Raw genomic sequence first — 12,585 nt, 5'->3', positions numbered from 1 at the left:
CAGGGTCCAAACAGACCCCATACGGAGCCTCAGTAGTCCCCAGTGGCCGCCACTCCTGCGTGGTGAGCTGGACCACAGCCAGCCGGCACATCACAGGTACGCACATGGAGGCATCTAGTTCCCTAAATTGTAACTCAGTCCCCGCCAGTGATCCGTCTCACACCTCAGCCCTTTCCAACATCCTCTCATCAGAGCACAAAGACACATTCAAAAAAAAACAAAAAAAAATGGTACTTACTTTGTGTCTAGATGAGAGGTTCTGCAATCTCTCCTTCGGGTGCCTAAATTCATTTGTATTCATTTGTCCTGGCAGTCAAAAACCTGACCGTTAATCACAGCGTGACTCCTTTGCAAGGGGGGCAGAAGACACCGGTCACCGTTTTACACATTTGACAAGCTTGAGATGAAGTTCCAGAGGAAAAAACTCATGTTGATTTGCCTGTCAAGCCCGACATAAATTCCTTCTGGCAGGCTGCTTTGACAGAGAGTTTCCCTGTGCGATTGTCTGTCGATATTCCCCAGTGTTTCATTCATTTATGCCGATCCAGATTGAGGGACGCGCCGCCGGAGAGAAAGCTGGTTTCTTTTTGGAGGGGGGTTACGGAGTCAGGAGCGTTGGACTCATCCCTTTCCTTTTTAAATAGGCTTTCTGTGGGTAAAGCGATGGCAAGCGCACCGCACGGCCAGGTGTCAAGTTACAAACCCAGCGGTTGCATCGAGCAACTGCACGCCTTCTCCAGGGGGTGGCCACATGGATCTCACCCAAAGCCCCATGTACCGGTAAACCATATGAATGAGCGGTGACACTTCAAAAAACAGGAACGCCTACAGCTCCTCCAGGGACTCTCCTCTATGCACCTACCTTGTTGTCCCTCCATATAGGTAATGATGTGGGTGATTGCAAAAAAATCTAGGATGGCCTTGAGTCATTCAAGCCACTTCTTGGAAGAGAGATGGTGTGTGAGAATTAGTGGCAAAAAGGAGAACTTTATTAGGGCACAGTACTGCACACTTCAAGTGTGTCTCAGCTCTCCTTTGAATATGAAAAGAGTAACACATGGAAAGCACACTCACAAGCCACAATGGTGTCTACCATATAGATTTCAGTCATTTTCTGGAAAGATGTCTCTCTTATTTTGTTACAAAGACACACACATAGGCTATGGCGGTTGATACTGTTACATCTTGGGCCGGTTGTTTGGTTCATACAGATATTTTTGCAACATTTCCCTGAGTGAGACATCAGCATTGACACCAGTCTTTTGTGTTAGAGAAGTGTTAATGGAGAGGGAGCAGCACCTGGATCAGCTCCCATTACCCGAAGAGGGGTCGTGGCCTGCTGCAGGATGAGGCTTACCAAAGACCTCTTCACAGCCGCAAGAGCCAGTAATTACCACCTGACATCATCTGTTTGAGATGCTTCATGAGCATGCATGCTTAACAGGGTGATAACTAAGACAATTTGTGCTCCTAAAAAGAGTGGAAAAAGAAGTTTTCACGAGGACCATTTTTATTAGTTTAATGAGATTCAGATGAAACCCACTCAGAGTGGATTATCCACAGTAACTTAAATGTCATTTTCAATGCTGTGACTACCACAAATGCATTTCCGCTCACCTCTACTGTGTCATATTAGGATGGATGCACACATCTCAAAACCTGGGCAGGTAATACTACAACTAAAAGTATTTGCATGGCCAGATGATCCTAGTCGTAAATGAGAAATGTGTGTTTTTGTGGGGGTTGAATAGATCTTTTTATTGAGGCCAAATGAACAAACTCACATCAGCTTAACTTGCAAATTACCTTGGACATTTCGGAGAAAAACACTCCTGCTTGGGCCTCAGCCCATCATCTCTTTTCTAAATAAGGACTAATCATTTTTAGCAAACATGTTTTTATTATAATTAAAGCAATTTGAAGTGAATAAATGGGTGATTTCTGAGATAGGAAGATGTTATCACCTAAACACCGCCATAATCTCACTGAATCTGGATGAACATAGCCAAACACAAGTGGTATTATAGCAAAGTTAACGTCAGTGGACAAACAACTAGCTGAGGAGGCTACAGAATAAGGACTTGGGTCCATTTACGCTAACTCTTTGAGCTGACTGGCCAGAGGCCTCAAGCACTGAAAGGTCGCCTTGATTGACACTTTGTTAGGGTGGAGCTGACTTCGTGTGTCAGTCAGGGCGATCTCTATGCATTTCAGCCCAAGGCCGTTGGTAAGTCAGCCTCAGGGGTGGGTGCTAATGGACGTAAGTCATTAACATCCTCTTTAAAGTCCTATTCACACACTCTGTCCCTTGTGTTTCAGAGCTGGGTGCCACCCGACCCTCCCATGTACTTCCAATGAGCCACAGCGACTCTGCCCCCTTCTTTTAAAATTACAAACTCTGCGCTTGCTAGCGCGCTCACTGCCACCCCTTAAAGCTGCTTAATTATGGTCATTGGCACCAAGTCTGAAAGCTCCCTTTATCCCCCCCACGCTCCAGAAATAGGCCCTGCTGAAGCACACAGGCAGCCCAGATCAAACGCTCCCCATAGGGAAGGGGTCATTACTGGTGCGCAGGGCGGACACAGCCCAATGGGTGCTGGGCCACGCCTTGAGCCCAAATTGCAGCCTGGGCCTAGTGAGGACACAAGACTGTTCTTTGATGCACAGCAAGAGTAACAGCAACACAGGCTGTTTGGATATCAGTGTTTACAGTGAGCTGTGTACTGTACATATAAACAACCAATACAGTGTTTTGCAGACTAAAAGCTAAGAAAATTGAGCGCTGGACTTGGTTGGGTGTTCACGTTTCTCATGGTTTATATTTATCCGGATGTCGTCGCTGCTTTACATACAGTAAGCAGCATGAACTGATGAAAAATGACTGAAGTTATGTAAAAAGTTCAATTCTTTTTATTAAACTTATTACATTGGCCGCATAGTTTTGATCATTTAAACATAAGTAAAAGTAACGTAAGCTGTCTTTTCAGACAAAAATGGACATAAACATCGGCCAACAAATAAATAGGTTGTAAAGACAGTCACCTCTGTGTAGGTGTGTTTTCACGCTGGGCAGTGGCAGAGGTTATGGAGGTGGTGGCGGTGAACCAGACAGTGCTGTCTCTCTCAGCTCCACTGCACACAAGAAGACTGTTCATACAAGGAATGTGTGTGTGTGTGTGTGTGTGTGTGTGTGTGTGTGTGTGTGTGTGTGTGTGTGTGTGTGTGTGTCTCTGTGATTTGTGTTTTTCCTTTACAGGTGGTTGTGTCCAGTAGTTCTGTCTCCTTCCTGTAGGGATGGTTTAGTGATGCACTGGGAGGTGGAAAGTGGTCAAACAAGCCCCTGTCTGCTGTGATTTGTGTTACGCTCAGTTCCATGTCGAGGTCTTTCTATTTTCATCTCTCTTTGTGTTTTCCCTTTTATCTGTCACACCCTACTCTACGCTGACTCCTTTATCTTCTTTTGTCTTTGTAATTTTCTATCTGCTAAACCCTCTCCATCTCTCCCTGTTTCCTTTCTCTCTCCTCAATCTCTGTCTCTCTTTCTTTCTCCCCCTGTCATTCTTTCACCACAAGCATTTCCAGTGCTGGCTCACCAGAGTAGACAGCCACCCCGAAAGCTGTGCCACAACCATAATGAGCATGTTGAGTTCTCATAATAACACCAGAATAACCTGCTGGGGGAGGCAAGGTTTTTTGGGGGCAGGCTCTCAGACCTGGCTACCATGGATTCAAAGTGTCAACACCACACAGACCCGCGCTTGTTAAAGTGTGGACTATGGAGTTGTGTTTCCCCACTATGTGCTCAATGTTTGCTATTTTATTACTGTATTTTTGTGTTGAGGGTTGGGATGTTGTTGTAAGGTGCTAAAATGATGCACATTTACAGTAATCATAACACAGTTCCTTTCACACCTTGCTCTGTGTTTAGGGACTGTACACAAATTGTTAGGAGGGAGGGTGAAAGGTTGAGTGATTTAAAGTGACAGTGACAGTGTTTGTTTCAAAAATTAAGAACTGCTGGAATATTTAACAGGACACATCATTTTGGTTGTTTTACTGTTTTGAGTTTTACCAATTGCTAATTCCACTTATACAACATATGTGGACATTGTTATTCCATTAACATATTGATGTTTTAATTGGACCACACCATCTTAAACTTACAAATAGGGATTTTTTTGGAAACTTGAAAACAAGTTGTGAACACAAGATTGGCTGGTTGCTATGAGAGCAACAAGAGTGAACCAAAACAGTAAAGTAACAGACAGCCTAACAATGAGCTGGAACTCATTACGAAGCTCTATAAGCTACAGATTCGGCTGATAAATCTTTATGTTCATCACTGTGAGTGACTCGCTTTCACATTGTCACATGGTAATTAAATAAATTCTTATTATAAAAATGAATATTATAACCACTTTAAATTATTTGTGCAATTTGGTTATGAATGGCAAAATGAATTAAAGAGTAGATACATTTTTTCTCCCTGAAATGAATGAATCCACGTTGACAGTGCACAAAAAAAATATGATTTATTAAAATGTAAAAGATAAAATCTCTTCTAAAAAAAAAAAGCAATTTATTCCCTGGATTGCATACATAAAAAATACACAATTCAGGAAAATAGAAAAGAATAGATATAATTTTTGGAAATTAACCAAAATAAATTAAAGAGATTATGGAGAGTTAAGCATAATGTTCAACCACCCTCCCCTCTCAACCCTGATCATTTAAATACAGTCCCTTACACTTTCAGTTTCGGGAAGACTTTGCGAATACACACAGTTGTCATTTGTATTGTATATTATATCTATCGCAATGTCAAAAAAACAGTGGCTTAACTGCATTATTTACAGATCCTTGCACATTATTTTTCATTTGTCAAGTATATGCCATGTGGTTATTTCATATTCATCTTTTGAATTAACAGGAAACTGCTATATTGTGATGATCATTAGCGAGCTATGATATTACTTATATCAGGATAGAAGATTTGGGCCAAAGAGGTAAAAGCTATACAGCCCACGACTCTTCTGCTCCACTTTCACATATTGCAAGAAATTTCCTTGCGGCAGGTAAAGCTTGTTAGCCTGCAGAAGAAATTTCTTGCAGTACGTAAAAGTGGAGCGGGAGAGTCCTGGGCTGTATAGCTTTTGCCTCTTTTCATCCCTGATACATTTTTTGGCACTCAGAGAGAATATTGACACAGGACCAACTTGGCACCATCAGAAAGGCACAACACACTAGGAAGTTAGTCCACACCTGTGTGAGTATATAGAAGATGTACTGTATATACATACTGTAAGAGTGTGCACAGGTATGCAGGGTCTTAGATGTGTGAGAGAAATTGGCTGGATCGGGTGCTGTGAAATTCCATCTTTCAAGCTCCTCCCTCCATAAACAGCAGACCCTGACAGCATGTATAGCAGGAGCAACCCTTATATTAAATTCTAGGCAAGTTCTTCTTCTATTCACAGTATAATATAATCCCACCTGAGTATGCAATTCACCTCCTGATTAAATCCAACTTCAATTTCCGACTCACTATCATCTGTCAAACAGAGCCATAATTCATTCTTATTCTTGACACAAGGCTCTGTATTGAATTTGGATTGGGCCACCAGAGACCTGGGTAGCCTAAGTGGAAACAGCAGGGCCGAGTGAAACCTGCTCTCTCTGGCATAAAATCAGTGTCCAGATTCCAATGATGCCCTCTGTAAAAGGACTTCATTATGCTCTCAGAATATGGACTAGACAAATATTTGGCTTGGTCATTATGATGCTGTATCCACTCCCCCCATGGAGCCAGGTTCTACACCAGGCTTAGTGTTTCTGCATCCCAGAGATGGCTCACCCTACCCCCCATCAGCCACTCTCTGTCTCCTTCCGGACACGAGCCAAATGGGAAGAAAGGAAAAAGTAAATCCTGCAGGAAATACACAGAAACAGATTACTAGAGAGGTATTATCCTGCCTCAAGGGGATCGTAAAACACCAGGAGTACAATATCTATGTTTGAAATAATCACAACAGACGGGTATTGAACATTAAGGGGGCTTTTTCAGGAAGAGATTACTCCGAAAGTCTCCATCATTCTGACATAATTCAGAAGTGGTCAGGAAGTGTCACTCCCTCGGACCCCCAGATCCAAACAGATGGTCTTTCACTCAGATTCGTCAACTACTGCTCCATGACTCCCTTTCTCTACCCTTACTCCCACCTTCCTTTCCAGACACACAAACACACACACTACTATCCCAGATTCCACTGATGACCAGCCTGCACATTTTTAATTTTTAGCCTTCGACAATTTCTGTAACTTCCCAAAACCAACAGATATCCGCGCCCACCTCAGGCAACAATTGAATAGGTGTGGAGGGAGGAAAGCAAGCAGGATTTAAACTTCCATCACCACCCTCTCTTTTTCATTCTGTACAATACTTATTCCTTTTCTGTGTGTATAATGAGTGCAAATCTCTGGCTTTTCACTCCGTCTTTGAGCGTGACCATTCAGAACGGTGATAAACACTTTCAAAACAGTCAGACAACATATTGAGTGAACCTCTGGTGCTGGAAAAAAGAAGCCAATACAGAAGCACCAAAAACTGTGGTTCCTCGAATGGCCACTTGAGGCTGGCTCCAAAGGCGAATCAGTCCCCATAGACTTTTATGTTAAAACGACCACTGTACAGCAGAAATATTACAGCCTGGTGCAAAAATAGTTTTTGTATATGGCTTATTTGAAGAGCTCTTTTCCAAAACGAGATAAAAGCCACATTTAAAAAAAATGAGTTTGAGCCACTTTGCTGTATACAGAACCTTTTCACTGCTTCATCAATGTTTCATGCCAAATCGCTATATTTCCTTGTTTAAGATGGTCCGCAAGATGCAGTTCCTTTCCAAACCGCGACAAGCGCCAAACCTATTTTTAGCCTAAATGCGATACGTCCTTTCGACCAATCAGAATTTAGTGAGCGTTCTATGCAATCCAACATGGCGGCGTTCTGAAGCGGGAGAGTTTTTTGTTTCGTCCGTCCGTTCAACATGTTCAGACGGAGTCATAAACCATTTTGACAAGATAAATTGAATATTAACCAAATGTGTGGGTCTAGGTAAAAAATGTAATTTTCCTGAAAACTATTAAAATGGATTTATAGCGTTTTAGAAAAGAGCTCCTCATTTCTTTGTTCATGACAACTGGGGGTGAATGTTAATATAACTCACACGTTACAATGGTATGAAGGCTTAAAGTTATGCATAAATAAGGATGTGACAGGTGGCAAGCACAGCCTGCAGATTTCATCCATGTCTGTGTTTTATACAGTCTAAATGTTGCTGCTTGTGTGCATACTACATAGGCAGCTGTGTCTGGGAATCACTTTCAGATGGGTCTGATAACGGGATATGATCTGACTCGCTGTGGCCACAGCGACTGCAGGAAATTGGAGAATATTCCTATGATCACAAGTCACAGGACCATATGAGCCAGTGTCCAGTCCACACCACTGACATAACTTTGTCTTCGGCGACACAAGCCATCACTATTAGTATGACCAAGCTGAATGTTTCTTCTTCTTCAAGAAATCCTGACTTGGAGCCTGGAGTCCTTACACATCAAAATGGGGCTTACTGTAACTCTCTTAGCCTGAAGCACAGGGCTTTCCATTAATGACATCTCCAGCATATCTCACGTGTTTACAGATAAAATACCATATATTTTAAAATCTGCTTTTGAGAGAAATAAATTAGGTTTCCTGTAGCAAAACAGACCCTATGGCTTCACTCCTATTTAACGCATTTCTTTCAAAATCTATCAGCTTGGCCTCCATTTATCCAAACCTTTATAGGAAAAGGGAGAGATTGAACAGACTTAGGGTCCATCCATCCAAACTCAAGCCTCCCAGCGGGGAGGTCATGAGGTTTTAATGTGCCGCAGAGCTGTCCCGGGTGAGTGGAAGGGCTTATGTCCTTGTGCTCAGCTTTGTTGCATCCAGCAGGGCATCCATGCCAAGGCTCATGCAGGAGATGGCAGAGCTCTGACTTTGCTGCCAATCTTAACTCCTTTAGCCCCTCTTTCATTCCTCATGCTGGTTCTCTTTTACTATTTCTGTGACCCTACCTCCACCTCCTGCCTCTCATATGCCACGAGAGAGAGGAAGCCAAGTTTGGAGGGGAGAGAGCTTATCCTTTCTTTAAGTCCACCAAACTCTCACTGCAAAAGCCCTCAGGGCTGTATAATAAACATTTCATTTCCTCTGGCAAGCAATAGGAAGGCTTATATCATGTAAAAGAGCAGAAATAGCGAGTGAAAAATGCTTGTCATTCTGTGTTCCTCAGGCCTGGCTCATTCCTCCAGTTGAACGGCTGGATCAGTGTATGAAGAGGCTTTTTATTCTGAGGTTATCCTATTGCAGGGGATAGAACTGCATTATTTTAAACAGAGTCAATTCAAATGGAGGGGACGCACGGTATGGATTGTTTTTCAGCTGATACCGATACATTTTTATACTTTAAAAAAGAAAATCATAACCTGGAGTCTATTCACACCTGAGGGTCAGAAATGATATGATGTAGTGAGTAAAGATGGACAATTGAACTCTGACTGATGTCACTTTCAAAATAAAACCAAACAACAGCTCTGATTCTTCAAATGTTTATTTATTTTCTTGTGAAGTACATCGAAAAATCTCGTAAATATATCCTGGTACTTAAAATTCATATTAAATGCTTAATAATCCATCAAATCAGACATGTCAGTGCATACTCAAGTCATAAGTGCAGTGTGTGTGTAACTGTGTGTAGAAGCTGCACTTGTTGAGTCTACGAAAGCATTTTGTTTTATCAGCTGCTATGATTAAATCATCGGAATGATACACAATAATAAAAACTTCCTGTTACCAGTAATTTATTGGTAGCAATATATATCGTGCACATAAGGACTATCCGTCTGTTCTGGGTCTGTTATGAGACAGAAGTGAGTATAATAAAAGCAGTAAAAAAAGATAAATAGCTCTTTACATCAGACCTTTTAGGTCACTACTCCAGTCATAGACATTTTGTTTAATTACTGAGTAACATTTAGCACTTCACTTAAAAAAATTTAATTGTTTTATATCCAAACTATTTAAATATCCATCTTTTGACGTTTGTCCTGTTTCAAACCAGTTTCTACAAACCTTTTACCTGTTATTAAATATTATTACAGAGTTTGGTCGGCAGATGGGATTTTCTTTGGAAACTACACTTTTTTTAATCTGTACTTCTGTGCAGAGCCAAGCCACACCACACCACACATCCCATCGTGGTACTGTAGGAATCGACCGCACTGATTTTTGAATCTATCCTTTTAAAAGGAGACTTTGGAGCACTTTGAAGTTGACTTGGTTGCTTGTGAGAGAAATTTGGTGAGAGAAACCTCGCTCTGTGCTTTTTTCCCCATTCGTCTTCCATCATCTTGACACCAAGATCCTCCCTCCGTGTAGTTTAAAAAATATGAAAGAAGCCGTTCCATGTCGTAAACATGCCTCCAGCTGAACTTAATGACCCTTTGAAAAATATGAAAGAAGCCGTTCCATGTCGTAAACATGCCTCCAGCTGAACTTAATGACCCTAAATAGTTTGGAGCATGTATAAAAATCACAGGGTAGTTTTTTTACCATCAAAATCAAAGCTATGTGAACAGCAGTGATCGACTCAAACACTAGAGAAACGAGGGAAAAAGTAGAACAAAGACACTTTTTTTCAAGCCAGCACAAAGATGCTCGCCTGCAGCTCAGTGACAAGGTGGTATTTTACCGACTTTCAAATGTTCATATGGCAACCTTTGCCTGCTTATTTAGCATTTTCTTGCCCTTTGAAGTGGGCATGGCGTAGGAGTTGGTTGTGCATGAGATGGGAAGTTCCAAGTAAATGTGGTAGCCCAAGGTGAGGCGTCAGTATGGTGGAAATTTAGTTTTATGCTATATGAGGACCACTTGTCTGCTTGAATCAACGTCATTCAGTCAATAATTTAATAGTGTTATAATAACGCAGATATTTGGAGCAGGCCCTATACTGTATAAATGCACTGCCACCTCTCTGGCTAGACTGACACAGGGACCCTTCACACTCTCCTTCTCTTAGTGCCAGACTGTTAATTATTCTAACAGATTGTTACACTCAACACACATTACCATTTGCTCCCAAAATAAACACTAGTAATGATAACACTTAGGTTCACTGTGTTTACCTGCAGTGTATTTAGGTTTGAAAGGCAGACATCTTCCATGCTGCTGATAAACCATCACACATTATGCGGGATGAGAGGACTATGATGTTTCGGTCTTCTGGACAAATAAGCACCCATTGCTACTCTCACCCCTTAATCCCTATAGTTTCTAATCTGAGAGCTGCACCGTGCCTTTAGTTTCTTTCTGCTTCCATTTTCAAGGTCTGATCATTGAATTTCATGGTCTCCGTGTCCCTGGATTACCTCATCTTTTTTTAGGGATGTCAGTCTGTTAGGTGGTAAGTTGCTCCAACACTTTTGTTGCTAATGAAATACAGCTATTGGATGAATTGCCATGAACTATCCTAACTATTGGATGGATAAAAGTCCCCAGTGGATGAATCTTCTCACTCAGGCCATAGTATTCATTGGGTTGGCTCAAATGTTTTACAGAAATTCACTGTTTCCAGATGATATATCCTCATGGTTGTAGCGAACCTCTGACCTCCTCTCTACTGTCACCAGTGGGGCGTTCAGTGTGAAATGTCTTGACAACTATGTGATGGATTTCTATAATATTCTGCACAGATATTCATGTTCTCCAGGTGAACAATCCAGCGGAATTTGGTCATGCCTTGATTTTTCATATTTTTCTTAAGCCATCATCAAGTCAATTTAACCTCAGGTGTATTTTGTTGGGGGCGGCTGTGAATCAGTGGGTCGTCCTCCGTTTGAGAGATCTGTGGTTCGATCCCCAGCTCCCCCAGTCCACATGTTGAAGTGTCCTTGGGCAAGACACTGAACCCCGAATTGCTCCCCGTGCTGCGCATGGGTGTGTAAATGTGGTGTAAATGGTTAGGTTAGATGGTCTGTAGATGTCCACTGCCATCAGTGTGAATGTCTGTGTGAATGGGTGAATGTGACAAACACTGTGAAAGCGCCTTGAGTAGTCAGAAGACTAGAAAGGCGCTATATAAGTACAAGTCCATTTACCATTTACCATCCATGTTCATGAGCAAATGTTAGAATGCTAGACTGCTAAATGAAGACGGTGTACCTTGTAAATATGACCTGCTTATCATCAGCATTTCTTTATTGTGCATAGACTGTATAAAAAATGGACATAGTGTCTGTGTACAGTTGTCATGATTGGGGAAACTTTGATGCCAGCTCCATTTCTCTGCACCAGAGGTCGTTGCTTGGTATTGTCACTGTGAACATGATTGTGCCTAAGTGGAGCCTCACACAGCTGCCAGCCTGGCTTTTAAAACCTGGTCTTGTTATACAGTAGTGCTGTTCCTGAGAACCTCAATTTCTTTTTTAAGAGCCATCATTCCTCTATCCTAAAACCCTCGCCTTTTTGTGCTTTTGTTGTAAAATAAGAGAAGTATTTTAATGTTGCCAGTGGAATGCACAGCAGCGTGTCTCTGCGAGAGCATATATATGATAATGATACAGCAGAATCCAACCTTTAGGTAGCAGAGACTCTGTGAGAACGGAGGGAGAATGGCTGGGCGTGGAGGGTAAGCCCAACATGATTTGCCCACAAAGACATCTGCGAATAGGACTGAGGGCTATTGGATTTGAGGATGACAAAATATTTTAGTTGATTAAAAGCACCACACTTGCACTAATGCATAGAGGATCTTTTGCAGCTGGTTCCAATATTTCATCATAGTCAGATCATTTTTGTTGCAACTTAAAACATTATGATATTAGGACACAAATGCTGTTTGTAATGTACATGCCTGCAGTGATCCAATTGTGTCTGCATAATGACTCAATAAATGTCCCAATCTGGAAATGATCATTTTCAAAACTCAGCTTTAAAACACATGCAAGCTTGGAGGCGAGTAATACATCATCAAAATATTTACGAAATAATTACAACACTGTATGAATAACTGCCTCTCTTGGACAGAAAAAATGAGCTTGTTCCATAACATCACTGTTGCTGTAACTGCTTTTATTGCAAATTTCCACCATCTTGCCTCACGTCGTCTTCATTGTGTGTTTCTGCTGGTTTCTGCTTTCTCATGCAGTGAATGGTGAGAAGATTTATGCTGTAATTAGCAGGGTGAATCTGACTGACACCATTTTGATGTGTACTGGTATATTAAAATTGCCTTATTGTCTGTCTTCCAATGGGCAATGCAGGGTTTGACAACATCTATTCAATTCAAAAGTTTTCATGCATGTTGAGGATAACTATCCATCCATCCATCTTCAACCGCTTGTACCTATCGGGGTTGCGGGGGGGCTGGAGCCGATCCCAGCTGACATCGGGCGTTAGGCGGGGTACACCCTGGACAGGACGCCAGTCTATCGCAGGGCACATAGAGACGAACAGAGACGTACAATTCAATTCAATTAACCTAA

General features: G+C 41.9%; 1 protein-coding gene across 1 annotated transcript in view; it reads right to left on the bottom strand.

Moving 5' to 3' along the window:
- The window catches only part of col27a1a (collagen, type XXVII, alpha 1a), a 73,559-nt gene extending 72,967 nt beyond the window's left edge, over positions 1–592 (bottom strand). The window contains exon 1 of the mRNA XM_083929625.1: positions 239–592. Coding sequence (XP_083785751.1) covers positions 239–291 — 53 coding nt within the window. The 5' untranslated portion in view covers positions 292–592. The remainder of the gene's footprint in view (positions 1–238) is intronic.
- Positions 593–12,585: the final 11,993 nt, after the last annotated feature.

This window comes from Echiichthys vipera, assembly GCF_963691815.1.
Source record: "Echiichthys vipera genome assembly, chromosome: 16".
Taxonomy (NCBI): domain Eukaryota; kingdom Metazoa; phylum Chordata; class Actinopteri; order Perciformes; family Trachinidae; genus Echiichthys; species Echiichthys vipera.
Note: the sequence above shows the minus strand (reverse complement) of the source record. Positions and strands in the feature narration are given on the sequence as shown.